This window comes from Fundulus heteroclitus, chromosome 1 (assembly GCF_011125445.2).
Source record: "Fundulus heteroclitus isolate FHET01 chromosome 1, MU-UCD_Fhet_4.1, whole genome shotgun sequence".
Lineage (NCBI taxonomy): Eukaryota > Metazoa > Chordata > Actinopteri > Cyprinodontiformes > Fundulidae > Fundulus > Fundulus heteroclitus.
This window is the reverse complement of record NC_046361.1, coordinates 35,210,036-35,229,962: the sequence shown is the minus strand read 5'-3', so window position 1 is coordinate 35,229,962 and position 19,927 is coordinate 35,210,036. Positions and strand designations below refer to the sequence as shown.

Genomic DNA, 19,927 nt, shown 5'->3' with positions numbered 1-19,927 from the left:
TTAAAGCACCCGATTTTAATTAATATAATCTCCATTTGGCACCAGTGTTTTGGCACATTCTGATAAATTATTCCATGAATATTTTGTTCCATCCAAGGTTGCTACAAAATATTTCCACCTCAAAAGTTTATACATTTCCACACTGAAAGATTTTTCAAAAGTATTTTATAACATTCTTGACATTTTAGAATAAAACATTTACCTTTGGTTTGGTTTTACTATCTGTATGCTCCACAAATCATAAAACATTCACATTGGATCCGGTTAGAAAAAAAAAAAAAAAAAAGGGGGTAACGTTTTCCAGCAAGGACCAATCCGGACATTTTGGTTAAAAAAAGTTAATTAGGTCGGTCCAATTATCTGTGTTTTCAAGAATCATGAAACAATACAATGTTGGAGACAGCTACTGATTTGGAAGAGCGGTAAAAGGCCATCATAAACCTGGACTTTATTGTCCTACAATTTAAAAAAAAATTTAAAGCAGAGTTTGTGATCTGTGAAATTCATTTCCTTCAAAAAGAACAAAAAAGGCTTAATAGAAGTTCTAGCATAAGACCCAAGATTCAAGTTTGAAACCCTAACCTATGAGGGTCTAAGTGCTCAAAACAACAATGAAATGAATTTTTTTCCTTCTTTACATTTTTTTAATGACAAAAGATTTATCTGTGGGTTCTCAGTACCTCCAAAAGTCAAAACTATCAATGAGTTGGAACAAAACGCAAGTTTCAATCTTAAGGGAATATAAATCATGGAAAAATGGGGGTGGACAACAGGGAGTTATAATTTTCTCATATGTTTTTGATATTTGTTGTGATACCAAAGGTGAAGATAAAAAAAGTTAACTGCACACAATCCCATTTCCAAGTTCTCTCATATTTATTGATGCTCCTGTAGAACGAACGGTGGTGGAAATGGTGAAAATAACAATTCCAAGCCATGCTGTAATGTTTGGGGGAATTTTCAAACATGAATTGCAGTTTATCGTTGCCACAATACATTGAAATTCTTATGGTCAGAAATTTTTCATGAAAATGAGAAACAATAAACGCCTAACCTTGATTAAAAAGTCCTCTAGACGTGTGTATTTTATGCACTAAATTGTCGTCTTTTACTACTTAACCAGACTTGGAAGGTGATACAAGTCTTTTTTTTTTTTTTTTTTTTTTTTCCTCTTTTTTGTGATTCCTGCAGGGAGAATTTCAAATTATATGGACACTACAATGGGAAAGTAGGAGAGTAAAAGAAAAACAAGAAGAGAAAAAAAAAGAGAAAGAAGAGGTGAAAGAAAGAAGAGATAAAAGGAAGAGAATGATAAAACTTCCTCTGTGATACAAGTCTACTTTACTCGGTCAGACAGAGGACTGGTTGATAAAGAAAGGTGTCGTCGTCGTTGTTTTTACCTTTAACTTTGAGGTAGTGTCCACCTAAGCGATAGGCCTCGAAGTGGAGCGCCAGTGGAGTATTGGACTGATCGAGGAACAAGTCGACCTGTGACAGCTCGATGCCGTTCCTCTCAAACACCGGACCTAAAACCTCTCTGACAACGCACAGGAAACAAAGCGGGTTTTAAACATTCTTAAAAACGCGTTTAACAAAAAGACCCCTTTTGTTTCTCCTATACCTCAGTGTTTTCTTTTTCATGGCAGGCACGATTTCTGTGTTGATGTCCACGTTGAGGTCAAACTTGAGGCTGAAGCACTCCTTGCTGGGGTCCTGCAGAGAGCAGATGGGCTGTTAAGGCTACAGAGGTGAGGGGGGGCTCCCTCTTTTAGAACAGCCGTGTGGAACCGGGCTGGTTATTTCAGAACCTGCTGACTGTTGGACAAAAACTGCCGTCTCATTAAATCGTGGAGGGTTACTTACGTCAGTGTGTCGTCTCCTTTGCTTCTTCTTTCCCAACTTCATCCCCACCGTTTTACGCTCTCTGTAAAACAGTCGCCAGGACAAATCATGATAGAAGTCATGCGCCAAGCTCCTCAAAACAAAGACACTACCAGCTAAACGTGAGCGCCGACACCTAAAAAACACGAGACGCACTCCTCCTGGCTCTGAACAGTCCAGCGAGGAGAGCCTGAGAGGCAGGGGGAGTGTATAAACACAAGCAGGACACGAGAGGAAGGTTACTGACCCGCGGTCGTTGCTCCCCTCATCCTCTTCCTCCAGATCGGAGGGGGGGCTGGTGCGTGGGGGACAGGAGCGCGTGGACACGTTCCGAGCCAGGATGGAAGCTGGAGGTTAAGAAAACACAGCAGTCACTCCCTCTGTTCCCTCGGATCGCAACTCATTTTACCTCAAACGCTGCAACGAGCTGACACAAATGACTAAAACACACACAAAAACAAACTGTGGTAACCCGTAAAAAAAAAAAAACAGAACTGTGTGGTCTTCCAGATAGATTCTGAATATACGCAGACACTCAACTGTGATTTTATGCATCGGCTAATCATAAAGAATGTAACCTCATGAGTTCAAAACACTAGAGATTCCACTATGTCGTTATTTATTCAACTAATATGAACCTAGATGAAAAAGTTCTGAGGGGGGAAAAAAACAAAATACATCCTAGCAAAGGGTTTAAGTGAGAAAGCTCCTTTTAAGCATTTTAATTAGCTGATCAGCAGCTGTGATCGTCTGTATTAAAGCAGGAGTTGTGGCAGTTTGCTGCTCCGGGGCACACAGGTGTGTGGTAACACAGCGCTCAGAAGGAAACCGATTGTTGCTGCCGATCTGTCCGGGCAGGGTTATAAGGCCATTTCCAGAAATGTCAAGACATACAATGACAAGACTGTAAAAGAATATATATAACCGCTCTTAATCTTCCCTGGAGTGGACATCCCGACAAATTCATGTCAAGGTCAGACCATGAAAAGCTCAGAAATGGGAAGACATCAGAACTCCATGTCAGACTGGGCACGTGTGGCTTGGATAAAGTTTCTCTTCTCTAAAAGAAGATGGCACTACAGCTCAGGTTTGTAAATGCAGAATACAGCATATCCGCACAAACGCAAATCTAAAACTCAAACATGAGGATCAAGGTGTTGCGATGGCCTAGTCAAAGCGCACGCCTCGACCTGACTGAAATCCTGTCCAGAGATGTTTTTTTTTTATTATTTATATATATATATATATATATATATATATATATATATATATATATATATATATATATATATATATATATATATATATATATATATATATATATATATACACACACACTGAAACAAACTCCAATAAACTAAAGCCATGTGGTAAAGAAGAAGCCAGACTTTCACAATTTCTGTTTGATAAACTGATAAAGTCACACAGGAAGTAGGTTTTATTTTTGCTTCATTGTCATTTAAAAAAAATGCCAACAGTGTAATCTGTGGTCTTTATATATATATATATATATATATATATATATATATACTATATATCTATATATATATATATATATATATATATATATATATATATATATATATATATATATACACATATACACACACTTTTTCCTTAAGACATAAAACAGTCACTGATTAGGCTTCCTATTGCATTGAGCTGGAGTGAAAGCTTTTACACATTTATGCTTGTTTCTGCAATATATGTGCATTCACATTCAGAGGCTTGTTGAACAAATCAACTTCAGGTGCATAATAATTTCAATAGGCCTAATTTCTGGAACCCTATCAAAAAAAGTTGGCTAGAAGTAAAACAGATGGTAAATTTGAAAGGTCGGCAAGCAACTGTTTTCATGTGTAGATAAACTTCGTGTATATTTTCCTCAGAACCAGCAGTGATGTTGTTAAAACGGCAATGAGATGAAAGCAGCGATGTCCTAAATATGTCGACACCTGCGGATGAAAAAAAAAAAACGCCCTGAGTGGCTAGTTCGCACAAGCCCCAGATCCTCAGATTACAGCCCAGCGCCCTCTGCTCGCAGGTTCAGCGGGGAACTGGGATCGTCTCTGTGGAAGATTTAATCAGATCAGGCAAGTCATCGACCAGTCAGAGCTTTATGTGAATGGGCCAACAGCACTATGTGTCTGCACAGGTTGTTGTGTCACAAACACATTCTGCGTTTCCTCCTGAAAGCATCCTGCAGCTGCTGCTGCTTCCAGTGCTTTCCACTAAATGACTCTGAGTAGCATCACCGCTAATTCAAGCAAAGCAACGGCTATCAGGACCGATCAGAACGTCCTTAACGTGAACGATCAGGCTGTTTAGGCACAAAAAGGCGAAATGATTGACATCACCTGCCTTATATAGACAACGATAAAGACCTGGCATGCATGATATTTACACAGAGAAGGTCCTGTAGTGAGGTAATGGTGGATGACTTCATCCCCCTCCCAGGGGGAGAGGGGGGGGTGGGATTACCAAATAAAGAAATCTTCTACCTTGAGGTTGCAGGTCGAATCGAGGGTGTCGGTCAAAGTGCATGTTGTCGGCGCTCTCTGGATGGCATCGTGAGTCACATGACTCACACAGATGAAGCGGGCCTTTGCCGTTCAGGTCCTGACAGTCCGGGTGGTGGCAAACCTGAACACAGACGAACGAGAGGTCAGCGAGCTGCCGCGCACAGAATCTTTACAGTGAAGCAGAGACGTGTTTAAAGAAAGAAAAAAAAATTAAGGCAGGGCCAAAGTGAAAATGCCATCACGGTCACACGCTTTCAGAATAAACAGCTCGTCGCTCCACTATTGTTTCTGCTACAATTAAAAACGACCACAGAGGCCGCCACAGGCAGCCTTGAGGCTTGGCGACTCCCACCATTCTGTGCCCCTTTGAGGCTCGACAACAAACTAGCTTAAAGTCACCTCGTGCGCTGGTCTGGGATCAGCTCACCCCGACATAATCAGCAGCTGTGGCCCTGTGCCCAAACCACAGATCTGGCTCCAAGTCAGCAACTGGGAGATGCTGTGTGCCACAGGCCCCAATTAAGAAGCTGCAGAGCTGCAGCAGAAGGCTGCAGGATTAAAAAAGGGTCTGTCTGCCTCTGGTCCAGACATATCCAACCACACCCCCCCCCCCAAGCTTTGTCCACCACTTCAGCACCAGTAGACTCTTCAGTGTGTCCCAGCAAAGCAGCACCCACTCCCAGCTCAGGAAGCAAGGGATGTATGGGGAGATACAATGGAGGTCCTGCTAATGTACTTCCTGACATTGTTTTCTTGTACTCGGGAGGAGCAGGGTGTGTCTGTGCCTCTGTGTGTGTGTGTGTGTGTGTGTGTGTGTGTGTGTGTGTGTGTGTGTGTGTGTGTGTGCAGCAGAGATTGCAGCATAAAATAGGTAGTCAAGCCCTTGTGTAAGGCAAAAGGAGACCAGGCAGATGCCAATCCTGCAAGCATTATTCCCTCGTCTCAGGAGAAGTATGCTGTCGAAGCAAAACAGTGTGCCTCATGTGAGGTTATAGGCTGCTTTTAACGTGTCACCAGGTCAAATTGGGGGAGCGGTTTGTAAAGCTGGAGAAGAAATGACTAAATGACGAAGGAAGTTGGGAGGGGGGGGGGGGGGGAGTAGTCATGTTTGGGCTAGAGTCCCACGTGAAGACAGAAACCTCAGAGGGAGAATGAAAAGTCCGCCCAGAAGCTCTGAGGGAGATGTAAAGCCCGAGCTTAATCGTAAGACCTAATTAGTGCCTGCACACTGTCAAAGCCATCTGATTGTCCAGCAGAGATTAAAGGCCCGCTCTGGGTTGCACGAGCCAGGGTCCTTTCCTGCAGCAGACTTCTCACTTCCTCCAACACGCCCAGGGTCACCGCACCCGGGTCACGCCACTGTCGGCGTGAACTTTAAAGGGGACGCATCATACATCTACTTTATAAGCCTGAAGTTTTAAATATAGTCTGTACAGGCGCTGTGGAAATATATTTTCTAGCTATTTTTCAACCTGTTCAGTTTTCTCCGTTACATTTAACAATCATGTCGCAGTGTTTGCTGACAAGCTGCACAACAAGGGTACATCCAGATAACCTTATTCAGTTAGGACTCTTTAGGCAAAGTGGAAGTGTGTCAGGGGTCGCTGTGATAAATACTGTCCGAATAGTACAGTCGGTACGGCAGGAGGTAGGAAAATTAGCCTGTACGCTCCCTCCTGCGGCTAATTTAGCATCGGAACCTAGCGATGCCCCTTACTGGCACTAAGGAGCTATAAGGAATCCCACAATCCTTTACGTGACATGCCGTATAAGCACAGCCCAACTCTCAGAAATTAACAAAAATGTCCGGAGAGAAAGAGGCGCACACTTTGTAGGTCAATTTCGGAAGGCTGTAGACCAGGGGTGTCAAACTCATTTTGGTTGAGGGGCCGCATCCAGCTTAATCTGATCTCAAGAGGGCCACACGAGTTAACTCATTGCAAGATTAAATAGAACTAATAAATGTGGACTTGTTGTTGATTTTTATATTAAGTTAATTTCACTTTTACACAATATATTATGAATAACCTCAGCGTTTTTAAGAAAAGTATGTGCAATTTCAACAATACTTTTACTCAGTTAAACATTTACTTGTGCATTATGCATAAGAACTGATCACAGTGATTATACAATGTTGAAAAACATTTATTCACATTTTTTGGAACTTAAAAACACTGTCCTGCATGACAAAATACATCAAACAGATAAAAATTAAGAAATGATTTGAATTTTTCCACACCTGAAGCTTAATCTGCTAATTAAAACACAGCGCCCCTCGTGGACAATATAGGAACTGCATATTTTCAATTACGGAGTAATCATGTACTTCATGTAAATGAAGTACATGTTTCTTTCAATAATTGTTTTATCATTCTCTTCCTTTTATCTTGCCCACTTGTGAAAGTCAAATATGATGAGCTCTTTGTGGCATCTTATTGCCACATTGCCAGACAGGACACTGGAAGAAAACATTTTTTTTATTTTTTTTTAATATAATGATAATGCATTTAGCTACAGGGCCGGACTAAATTGATCGGCGGGCCGGATCCGGCCCGCGGGCCGTATGTTTGACACCCCTGCTGTAGAGCCAGATTTGACTCGCAAAATGGCCGAATGGGGTGGAGAGGAACACTCTGTGACCTGGAGGAGGGCGGATTGTGAAGTGGCTCATTTAGATTTAAAGAGACGGCACCAAAACGTGTTGCTCTCAGACACACCCCAAAACGAGGTCAAAAGGAGGGAAACGTAGGGGTGAATTAATGAAGAACTCAGACCAAAGCACTGCAGTTCTACTTTCTATAGACCACAATGGAATGATTTCTGTGTACAAAAGAAGAATTGAAAAGCATGAGACGTCCCCTTTAAGACAGAAGAAGAAGAGTCTGTGAAGGAGCTCAGATTCAAGCTAAAACTAACAAGATGCCACACAACACCATGTAAAAAAAAAAAAAAAAAACACTTTTAAAAGCTAAGTAATAAAAGGACCAGATAGTAGTAATTTTTGTAATTATGCACAATCAGAGCAGCACATTGCTTTTTTTTCCTGAACTACTGCAGCTCAACAAATTGCAGGTGAAAAGGACTTCTCTCTTTCAACTGACTCACTGATGTCAGATCATCCTCCAAGGATCAAAAACTAGACAGGAGTCTGTTACAACTAATCCTGATGGTGTCTCAAAAAGCCGCTTCTTTTAGCTAGTCCCCCATCTGACAGGGTTGGTCGGTTGTCAACAAAACTGCCAGAGCAGAGAAAGGTGAGCATAACAGAGGGAAACTTAGGAGAGCGTACATATACAGCGCACATAGCATCACACTGAGGGCTTCACATTCCTGTCAGGACAGAAGCAGCTGGAGGAAAAAGAAGATTTTAGCCAAATTCAGGGAGGTCAAAGCAAGAGAAAGACTTATTAAAAATATGAGAAGATTCCCCTGTCAGTGCTGGGTTTAAAATGTTCAAACAGCGAACATTCCTATCATTTTAAAAATCATACATTTGTGCAGATCCATCAATTAAACCCCTGGAAAGGGTTGCATCATTTCTGGAGCACCAAAGAATAAAAAAAGAAGGGAATTAAGAGTTTACTTTAATTGAAGGACTGGTATGGTCTGTTAAACCAAGACTGTTACAGAGATGGGAGACTCCAAAGCCTAATGATTGGATGCCGTAAAAACACTTTTTCTGAAATTAGGATTAATTTGAAGAGCAGAGTGTCTCAATGTTTCACTAAAAAGGACAAATGCCAGACATTTTCTCATGCATAATTGCTGAAGGGCAAAGGAAATTTGATTTTCTAGTCCACATTTCAGCCTTGCTTGCGGTACGACCACCAGCTCTTAGTCACATGACCTTGGGGACCTGCTAGGGACACAAAAAATAAGTAAATAACTGAGCTGTATGCATGTGCTTGATCATTCAAAGCCCTATTAGTGAGAGTGGATAAGTTCAAGTATCTCTAATTCACATGTGATGGTAGGATGGAGGGGAATAGATGGACTTCATTTAGCCGTGGTGCAGAAATAGCTGAGCTAAAGGACACTGCTCCGTCCATGTTCTGAGCCTCACCTATGGACCTAGCATATTAATTACGACCAAAAGGAAGAAGATTCTGGAGACAACCAGCTGAAATGATAATCTTCTGTAGGAAAGCTCAACGTAGAGCAGTTCTTCTCAGTCAGCTGAGGTGGTCCAGGCATCTCATCAGGATGCTTCCTCAGAACCTCCCTTTAGGCTTTGGGATCTCCCAGAACTTGGTTTCCCTCCTGCACCCGTTTTCTCTTCTATTGAGAAAGTTAATATCATACAATATGCAAGATTTTGATTAAGAATGTGTGTAAACTCTGTTCAATGTTGGCCTCTGATTGACATCCTACTATAAAAAGGAGTAATAAATGGATGGAGCACTGTTCGGGGGAAATTCTCCAATTTTAGACTGCTATTTTCATTTTTCTTACTTTCATCTTGACTTTGTATTAATTTCCTTTTACTACCTCATCAATCCTTTTAGCTAAATTGCTAAAGAGAATCATAAAACAGGAAACGTTGCATTTTTTTCCTGGTATCTGTCATTATGATGAACATTTTTGACCATCTTCTCTCTCTCTCTCTCTTTCAAAATGATATATATTAAATGTTAAAATAAAGATTGGTTCATATGAAAGCCAACTGATCAAGCATTTATAAAGTATTCCTGGATCTTTTCTCGTGTGCATTAAGCAGGAGGGGTGCAGGCCAGCTGACACCATGAGGGGAGGAACGTGCGTTGAAACAAACACGTGCCATGCAGTTGTGACGCCTGAGTGTCCCCCCATTGCGTGCCAGCTCTTGGATCTCCCTGGATTAGTGGGGAGAGTGTTGCACGGTTAAATGATTTATGACCATGGATGGATCCTGTTGGTGTAAAATAAAATAAAAAAAAGAAAACAGCCATGCAGTTAAATCTGGCTGCAGCCTCCTCGCAGCCATTAAACCTTTGGCTATTCAGGGCAATTCTAGGTGAGTTCGTGCAGGTTGCCTCACAAGCTTTCAAGTCTGCTGCCAGTATGTCTTCAGGCTCAGGGGCTACATATAAATTTAAACTTTCACTCAGATAAGGCCCAGCAATTACAGGAGAAATTTGAGGAAGTGTGCTTCGCCATGCCCTGTTCCATTTTTTATTTCTTAATTTTTTGCTGAAAAGGCCCACAGCTTTCTGCTTTATGAATCCGTGGTCCGCCTGAACTTCCTCCTCTGCGCTCGCTCAGCCTTCTCTGGAACAGCACGTCCCGCTAGAGTTCACCTTGCATTTATGAAACAGCACACGTAACAGAACGAGTATGCATCACGAACAGCAGACGGTACCAGACCCGCTGGGGTTGATTTCTTAAGGAATGCATCTTCTCGGAGATAAGAAAAAATAACCAACTCCTTTCTTCTTTTTTTTTTCTCCCCCCTTTGCAAAAACTCCATAAATATGAGGCGCTCCGTGATGTTTTATGGTTGATTTAAAGAACCCATTTCCCTAAAAGCTGGCGAGTTTGCTGAAATAAACCAAAAACTCTAATTCCTCAGTAGACAGAGGATGCTCCATGGACCTGTTAAGAGATTACCAACTTCTGATGGAGCTGAAAAGGGGAAGGGTCACATTGTGGTCTTGCAGGAAGTTGATTGGTTCACATGTTTTAAACCATACATATTGTGACGGGTCAGGCCAAACCAATCAAAATAAAAGAATAGTCTAATAGTGACCCAGATGCTATAGAACCCCATGATGTTTGCGCCTGATGGCAGCTTTTACACCTCCCAACAAACTCCCATATAAATGCACATTTACTCTCTTCCCGAAACACGCACAAAAACAGCGACAAGACGGAAGTAAATATATGCTATATATATATATATATATATATATATATATATATATATATATATATATATATATATATATATATATATATATATATATATATATATATATATATATATATATATATATATATATAGGGTAAATATATGGGACTGGTACTGATATATAAAAAAATAACTTAATAATCTTGGCTGCTTCCAATGTTAAAGCAGATATATGTTAATTACTGTTAATTTTTTAGACTGCCAACATTTTACACAAGCAAAATATACCACATAGGTATTGGTGAGCCTGTAAAACTACTAAAAAAAATTCTGAAAGAAAATGTAATTGGCTGGACATATGGCAAATATGCAAATAATTCTTAGAAAATCACTAATATACATTTGAGGATGCTTGTGCCTCCCCAATGAGATGTCGCCCTGGACGGAGATTCACAGCACTGAAAAACCTCAGCTGTTCACACCTGCTATCCAGACCCTGGTACTGGATTATTTACAACGTTGTAGGGAATAACGCACACATTTATACACGGATATAAACATAAGCATAACATGACCACTCCGCCTCGTGCAAACATAAAATGCAACTTATTAAAGCGTGTCAAGCACAGGCAACGCTGTCCTGTGACTCCAAGAAGCATCTTACATTTCTGGTGACCTTTTCACTCGTATGTTGTCACAACTTATTCTTAATAAGGGGCGTTATAAAGTGCAATGCAAGCATTAGTGTATTCTGCTAATAGCTTCATTTTTTGGAGAATCATGTTTATCCATGAGGGATAATTCCTGGTGGGTAAGCCAAGAAATAAATATGCAGGTTTGTTCACACTTTGGACTCTGTGTACATTTTAAATTAACCATCCTTAGATAGTTGCAGTAAAAATGTTCGCAAATCACATTTTAATAATGGATAAAGCTATCCATACAACCCTGGCCACATGTAAAAAATATAATTCCCCTTCTTGTTAAATAATGAACCATTTGTGATTAACTACATTATCTTGAGAGCACATCCAGGCCTGATTACTTTTAGACCTCTAGAATCATAAAAATCACCCAAACACAACGTGTTTGGGTGACAGCGTGAAGTAGACTAAAGGATCTCAAACAGTAATAAGTCATGCCAAGAGCTCATTAACTACACGGGAAGATGAGAAACAAGAAGTTTGTAGATTCCAATAAACCACAACAAGAGATGTAGTTACCGTTTTGTCAATTGCATTTTAAACGGATTATTTCAGACAGGACCAAACTGGAATATAGTGGGTTGATTTTATAATAAAACTTCATTTGTGAAATTATAGCATTTCACTAAGCGACTTGTTTTACTGACCTGACAACTGCATTTAAACAAATAGGTTATAAAAATTAAACTATTTTAACAAGGTAAAAACTTTACACTATATCCGATTGGTTAAACATGCACCCCCACAGTTATAGAGCTGCGTTCATCTGTATACCTGAGCCTCTCTGTTGGAAGTCATATTGGAAAAGGTTTACTAAAACTACTTAGTAAACACTTCTGCTGATGTTTTTTATAATGAACTTTGTTTAACTAAGAGATGAGATGTGATTGTCAGTGTGGCTGATTCAGGGTGGAGGTAAGTGTCACAGTCAAAAAATAACTTACTGATCAGGCAGAAAAACGTGGTGCAAAAGGTTAAAAAAAAGGCTTATCTGGGGAAACGTGACCTCCCATGCAACACCTTTCTACTTCAAACACACACACACACACACACACACACACACACACACACACACACACACACACAGTGCCCATCCCCACAGAGCAAAGTCATATCTCCGTCATTGTTTTAAGCAACCATCTCGCTCACGTCCACACAGACACGCAACTATGAGACAAAGGCTAATCTCTGAAAGCTTTCCACAGCAGACCACATCCAGACACAGAGTGCTTAATTACACGAGCCAACATTAATGTCCCTCATCAACACATTCAGGCAAAAATGGATTACTGAAGTTCCTGTTCCGACACGCAAGTTGTCACCTCTTTGCCTGCCGTTTCCATTTAATACAGCTCAATTGTGAACTTTAAATTTTTTCTACTTGTTAGAAGCGTCAATGCAAATAAAGTGAAAACACTCCAAAGAATTCCAGTTAAAACAACCCCCCCCCCCCCCCACACACACACACACGTAAACGACTGGTTAGCGTTGGAGCAGCAAGAGTCATGCACGGTCTTGTTCAAACATTGGGACTTGTTGGTAAGTTGACGAAACAACCAGACAGACTTTGGTCAGAGCAGCTCACGCAGTCTGAACCATCAGACTGATGAGAAAAGCCAAAACCCAGACGCACCGCCACCTCATCAGTGGTTCATAGTCTGCAGAAGACAACTGCTGTCTGCGCTTCCCAGGCAAATACGCCGATGCGGTGACCTCTGCCTGAATCTGGGCCACGCTAAATCAACTCAAACGACAAATGGGCTGTTGATCCTAAGCTTGATCTGTTGCAACACTTTAAGCATCCTGAGATCTTCTGGAAAACAGAGAAATGCAGAAGTTTATTTTTAAGGTGCCGCTACCTTGGGTAACAGCCACACCTAAAAGCACCTTTCCTCTCAAATCGTCTAAAACTAATAATTGACTAAATAAGTGTAAATGAAATATAAGTCTGTAATCACTTTTGTCTAATCTTTTCTTCGTCATCATAACTGTCTTCTAACAGTGTAAACTGTAGAAACTGCACCTTGGTAGATCCATCGTTGACACGTCAATGCTTTGCCAGAAATAAACAGACCCCAAATAAAACTCCTAGCATCCTGACATTTTACCACATTAAAACCATGAGATATGGTGTATTATATTGAGAATTTGTCAACACTAAACAAAAAAATAAATAAATAAATAAATAAGGTGAACACTGTAGCATGAATTGGCTTTTGCAACCAATGTGTGCGTGAAGTTATCTGCGCCAATGATTGCAGAACCGTAACACTTCTGCCCTTACCGTCCAAGCAGAGACAGTGGGCTCGTTACATAGTAAGGCGATTTTCATGCTGGTGCCCCCCACATACTGCTGCTACGATACCTCTATGCATAGCACGCCCGGCAATAGCATGAAATAAACACCTGGCTGCACGGGCGTCAACAAGGACACTTTGCAAAATTCCTGGGTCTGCATTTGCTCTCCGTGTGTAAACCAAGGTTTTAGTGACCCTATAAAAACTCACAATGCTTTCTGAGGTAGAAACCGCTCACTTTGTTCTTATTCTATTACCATTAATTTCCAAACATTTGCTAAAGAAGTCAAGAACTGTAAAGATATGGTGATCTGCATCAAATAAAACAGGTTGTTACCGTTTTGGAAGAATATAGCTCAAACTGGTTTAGATTTGGTCAGATTTGACTTCTTTAGAACATTATATACACAACTAAAAATGTATATAGACTAAATAGGATTTTTTTTAAACCAAAGGAGGAAAAAATAATGTCCAATTAAAAGAATGGCCACATTAAGGAGGACAGGATGTGCTGTAATGTGAATATGAAGCATCCTTTTCATCTACTGACCATTAAACGCATCACAATAACCCCTTTGAGTCAAGTCCGACCCATTTGAGAGCTCAGTTTTTGTCTCCCTAAAACATCTGGTGATGGCACTTTGCAGGTTTTTTGTGTTCTGCATAGTTTTTTGGACCAGAACCTCTACGCAGAGAACTTGCAAACACCAACCGATGACGGCACGCAGGTGTTGGGAGTGAAAAAATAAACAGCAATCAGCTCACATCATTATCTCATCCTCACATGCGGGCTTTGTTTCCACAAAGTTTGGTTTTACTGAGATGTGCTGCACTGCAGGAACTAGTCAGAGTTGTGCCAAGTTAAAGTTGCCTTTCTGAACCAGACCATGGGGGAAAATGTATAAAAATTAAATTTTATATTTCTGATACAGCTTGGATCGATGACCGAGTCTCATCCATGTTTCCTTAAGTTTCATTGCAACACACTTGATTGGAAAACTTGCTACACCTGCGACCTGGGGTAAGCGGAAGACGATGGATGGATGGATGGAGAGCTTCCATTTTATAGTTTACACTAGTCTCTGTAATGTTTGAAATCTTTTGCCAAAACCTTTATCCTGAACCCTAAAAATTAGAAGAAAAAATGTAAATTTGCAAGATGTACTAATTATGCCAGTCAACTTGACTCCAGGGCCATTCAGTCACATTCACACAGCTCTTCATTACACACAAGGTTTCCTATTGGATGTGCTGCTTTCTCTCCATCGCATATAGATAACAGATGTTCACAAATCATTTCTTCAAGTCTGGAACCATGAATCCATCCCATCTAGTCAGCCTAAAACACAGAATTGCTATAGGGTCTGAATTCAAATCATTGTCCATAAAACTAGTTTAATATATTAAATATGTTTGTTATTCTGAACTGCAGGGAGTGCTTTAAAAAGTAGTAAGGTATATTAACCTACTAAAAATATGCATTTACGTTCAAAGATAAAGTTACTAACTATAAATGAACACTTGATATTGAATTCCTTAATAAACAAAGCAGAAAATGCTTATTTTGAAGAACTGAAATAGTCATTGTGATGACAAGCTTAACAGCGAGAGAAAAAAAAAGGTTGTTACTGTTACCTATGGTCATTATTCATGCTGCTAAAGCAAACGTGAGCAGATAATTATGAGCACTTGACATATGGGGTGCAGTACAAAGATGTTCTTGAACCACAGGGTGGGTCACTTTCAGAAACATTCCCCATTAAACATTTTGAAGTTTTCATCTAACATTATGTTCATTACTTCTTAATATTTACTGAAACACAAAAAAACGCTTGTATTTAGACATTGGCTGGTATAAGATTCAGATCACATGATAATATTGATTAGTATTAGATAATATTGATTAAATCACAGTTTCCAACGTGAGTTCAGATTAAACAAACATGGCCGATGAGGAAGAACAATGGCGATAGTTTGTGGACTAATTTTAATAAAGAAAAACATTACAAAAAGGCGTTGGCTGAAGGAGTGGAGACAGCAGCTCTATGTTTTCTACACTATGATATAGAGGCCATAGTTGTGTCTCCCCCCCCTCCAGGACATTCTATGTGCAACCTGCCTGCTTGTTTGTCCTCAGGGGAACAGCACACACACACGCTAGGATATCGGGGCAAGACAATCCAGCATGTTGAATATGCCCTATTTGAGGTCAGAGTGGTCCTGACGTTCTTCCGAGAGGACAAGATCACCCTTAACACGCCACACAAGGCAGAAATATCTAATAAGATTATATTAGGATCCATCCAGATAATCAGGGTCGGAAGGAGATTGGGGCAGGGCAAAAGTCGGGCATGTTATCCTGCCTCGTTAACCCGGCATAAATTATCTTAATTAAAAAATAAATAAAAATCAGAAAAGTCATCTCTTCTGAGATTTATTTATTTAACTTTTATTTATTTACACATATATATATAAATATATAAACACACACACACACACACGTTATTACTTTAAAATGAAGCATTTTTACTTCAGAACAGATGTACAAAGTGGTAAAAAACAAAATAGCTGCATTTATCATTGGTTTTAAAGTTAATATGCTATTTATGGAGCGTCACAGCTAACATGCTATTAACTTCTGTCAGCTAGCCTGCAGTCTGCACTGCTGAATGCAAACAGTTCCTCTGGCTAGCCTTTTAGCATGCTAATCGGTTATACTAAAGATTTAATCTTTAGTATAACTTGATGTAGATACATGTCTTATGCCTTTTTGTATCATTCATTTACCTATAAAATGTTCTTTTCCATTTCTTTCCTAGAAAATCTATCCTGCAAGGTTTTAGACAACCAGTTTGGAGCATAAACAAAATTTGCATTAGTGGTGCTAATATAAAATATAAAATGTTTAAAATTTTATATTGAAATAATTCAGTTAAAGCAGTTTATGTGGTACCAGTCTCACGAGTAAACTGCAAACTCCAAAATAACCAAACATATGACTAGATAAAAATTTTGTTACATACACTTTTACTAAAAAACATCAAACTGATGACTTATTTATTGGAATAAACGAAGGAAGTCAGAATAATTACCACAAACTAGTTGAGTTAGCTTGTAGTGACAGTGATGGCTGCTTGGATGGAGTTGTTTGCTTTGCAGCGATCGCTAAATAAAAACTTAATGAGTATAATTGAAAGTAAAATTAGTTAGATTTTAATCATTTTTATGCAAAAAAAAGGATTATGTAACCATTTGAAGCCATAATTGAAATAAGGATTTTATTAACTCCACGGTCCCGGAGGTGAAGCAGCAGATCCACGGCCTGCTTGTGCTTTCGATAGATGCTTCATCCAATGACCTGCTTGGTATTTCTTTGAAGGCGTTTGCCTTTTTCCAGATGGTTTCTGTGAAAAAAGATTCCAGCAACTAATTGAATTCCTGATTCACCTGCCAGAGATCAGTCAAATGATTTTAGAAAACATCTCTCCAAAGATAAACTTGCTCAACGACTCCACACTTTTTCCAGCACCGAGGCTTGTTGTCTGTCTTTACAATCCACAACCAAAAAAAAAAAAAAGCAACTTTCCCCTTCAGGAACCCTAATTGCTAACTAAATATACAACATCAGCTTCCGTATTAAATGTGATGGATTGCCCGAGGGAGAAAAAAAAAAAAAAAAAGAGGGGAGGGAAATGCTTGTAAGGGGAGTGTGCTTCAAGTTGCTGAGAAGGAGTCGTTTGCTGTCCTTTTCCAAAGAAATTTTTCATTGTCCTCATAGGAGCAGAGCACCCAACCCCCACAGGGCCTCCCCATGTATGCTGGAGCGATCCCACTTTCCTAAACATTACAGAGTTGCCATTAGCTGTGGCCCGGTAGGTGGGACTGAAAAACAGCGAAGAGGAAGGCCGCAGGAGATCAAAGCCAGGGCACGCCTGGCCCATGTCTGATTTATTTTTTTCAATAAACAAACAATGCATCTGTTGGAGAGCCCGCTCGCCGGCTTTCTTCTCCTGCCATGTGTCCTCTGGCTGAGTGGGAAGGCGGGAGGCAGAGAGCCAGGCCTTGGGTTCTACTGCAGAGCCTTATGCAACTGTACTGCCTTCCCGTCTGCAGGTCTGCTCTGGATTAACAGACTCTCCCAGTGCGCTACAGTACAGCCCATATGGCTTCACTCAAACAGAGGCACTTGTTGTGGTTCATACCTCCTGGAATTGTGTGTGTGTGTGTGTGTGTGTGTGTGTGTAGGTGTGTGTGTGTGTGTGTGTGTGTGTGTGCGTGGGGGGGGGGGGGGTGCATTTCTGAGGCATATGTTCGGCACAACCGTAAAGGGAAAGTGGTAAAATTTCCGGACAGTGATCCTTGAACAACAAACATCAAGTATAAGCGGTGGTCTCCGGCAGCTCTGAGCCCCTTTGCCTCTCGTACCCACACATTGCCGTTTTGCCCTTTTCCACCTTCGTTTTATATCCATAAATGCATCGTTTCGTATTAACGTACATTGGCAATGGTGCATCAGACTTATTTTACTCTGCACCCCCATGTCCTCAAATTATTGCACCTTACTTTCATTTAGTTTGGTTTTGATTCCCATTTTTAGCTGACCCCAAATATGATAGATTAGTCGCTGCCTTCTATATCCGCATTGCATGACAGTAGACCAAGTTAGATTAAAGAAAACTACTTTAATGAGGAAGATTCCCATTTGCAAACAGAAATTCAGCGTAACCTGCAATAAAACTCGACTAACTTGGTGACGGAACAAGGCAGTAGTTCCAGGCGGCCTTTAAACTCTGGAGTGACTGGATGCAAAGATCTAGAAGTTGATAACCAACCCTGCTATTGTGAAATAAAGCCTCCTAATGACTTAATTTCTGTAAAAATCAGAGCTTTCCATGAGTCAGCCATAACGCTGCTGGATCATGCAGTGATTGAAGCTTCAAGGAAATAAACACGTTTATTTTATGCCAGGTTATAATCGCCTCAAGGTTTCTTATTCAAGTGCAAAATAGCAGTTTTCTCATGCTTTAATTGAATCAACTGTATTCTGATGAAACACTACCTTAAATGTGGTCTGTCGTTTAATACAGATTATTATTAAAGTTATAAAGATCAGACCATTTCTAGAGCACTTTAACATAGAAGCTGACCAAAGTTCCGCACAAAACACATGTATAAAAAATATATACATAGAACAAACTATAATTTAAACAAAAGTGACACAGGACCCTCTAGGTAGTGTGTGAAAAGCCATGACATGAAATAAATTTAGCTTTAAGGCAGTAGCATAGTCTCACACTGAAACATCTCATCCGGTTCTCTAGCAGGGAGCTTCAGTGATTTCTTTTTTAGGTTTCTTTCCTTCCTCCTAACTGTTTGCTGGTAAGATGATGTCTTTGCCCAGCATCGCTTGTCACGGTTGCAGCTGTCTAAAACATTTTATGCGTTGCTCTGACCAGGAAGTTGAGGCCAGAGGCAGCTTTCTTGTAGCCACTTCTAGACCTGTGACGAACATCAGCCAGCTGCCGTTTCACATCTGGTCCCTTTTGAAGAGTGGCCAGATGTCGCATTATACCATCAAAATGCATGAGTCAACTGAAATACCTAATCATATATAATTAAGTATCATAAAACATTAAAACTGTTTGAATTACATATTTTTTTTAGGAGTTAGAACTGTCACTAATTATGGGACTGAGGATTTGGCTAAATGAAAAGTTGGATTTTTTATCAAAGTTAGATTATGTTGCAACAACAGAAGATGAATGCATTGTAAGGCTTTGCACATACCTTTCTTTATGCTTTCAAACAAGCAAAATGTATAATCTCCCTACATTTTTCTCTTACAAAAAAAAAAAAACCTGACAAGCAAACTGCATTATGTAGATAAAAGGTTGTCAGACAGCAGAGACCTCAGCTTCGAGTCGTTGTTCCTCTTCCAACAGGTTAGCTTTAAGAATCATTTACGTTTCATAAGTTAACTGGGCAGTTTTTACAGGGAATTGTGACACCAAAAACGTGGAAATTCTCCACAATGCGCATTATTCCTAAGAGCAAGCTGACATGTGTAGCTTTCACTGAAAACAGATCTTATCAGTCTCTGGCATTTGTCATTTAAAGATCTGCTTTTATCACGGCGTCACGTTGTTGAGCCTGGAAACTGTTGCCAGGCTGACGTTGGACAACGGCTCTTCAGGTATGAGGCTTATTGAACGGTCAATCAGCGCTTTAACCCGCTTATCAAAACCACTTGAGATAAAACTAGACGGCCGTAATCGTAACGACGTGCTGCAGAGTGGCCGGCTGCGTCCGCAGAAGGGGAAGCTATAACAGAACCGGGTTACGGCAGGAGGTCTGGATGTAAACTGTGCTCTGTGTTTACAGCGCAGGTCCATAATCGCTGCAGAGTTCTCCCTTGGGCCAATTTTGCGTAACTGACCTTTTTAGGGACTTTTAGAAAGTATGCCTGGATTCAAAAGGCAACAAAGAAATCTTCCCAGAGCCAAATAAACCCCAAAACCGTCTAACAGAACCAGTCCAATGTTTCTGACTCACTCAAAAGTGTCCAGATCAGACTGCCTGACTCACTGTTCCATAGGATTTGGACACCAGACAGAGTAAAGTTACTGTACACAACATTTCATAACATCATCCTCCTCTGCTCTGTGACACATGAAAAGGGTTGTTCTTTCCCAGATT

At 40.3% G+C, this 19,927-nt stretch overlaps 1 protein-coding gene across 4 annotated transcripts in view; it reads right to left on the bottom strand.

Moving 5' to 3' along the window:
* The window catches only part of plekhg5b (pleckstrin homology domain containing, family G (with RhoGef domain) member 5b), a 110,831-nt gene that overhangs the window by 31,468 nt on the left and 59,436 nt on the right, over positions 1-19,927 (bottom strand). For all 4 annotated transcript variants that reach the window (XM_021317026.2, XM_012863436.3, XM_021317009.2 and 1 more), the window contains 5 exons: positions 4,383-4,524; positions 2,129-2,228; positions 1,864-1,924; positions 1,622-1,713; positions 1,401-1,537 (listed from right to left, as the gene is read on the bottom strand). In XM_021317026.2, the coding sequence (XP_021172701.2) occupies positions 1,401-1,537; positions 1,622-1,713; positions 1,864-1,924; positions 2,129-2,228; positions 4,383-4,524 (532 nt within the window). The remainder of the gene's footprint in view (positions 1-1,400; positions 1,538-1,621; positions 1,714-1,863; positions 1,925-2,128; positions 2,229-4,382; positions 4,525-19,927) is intronic.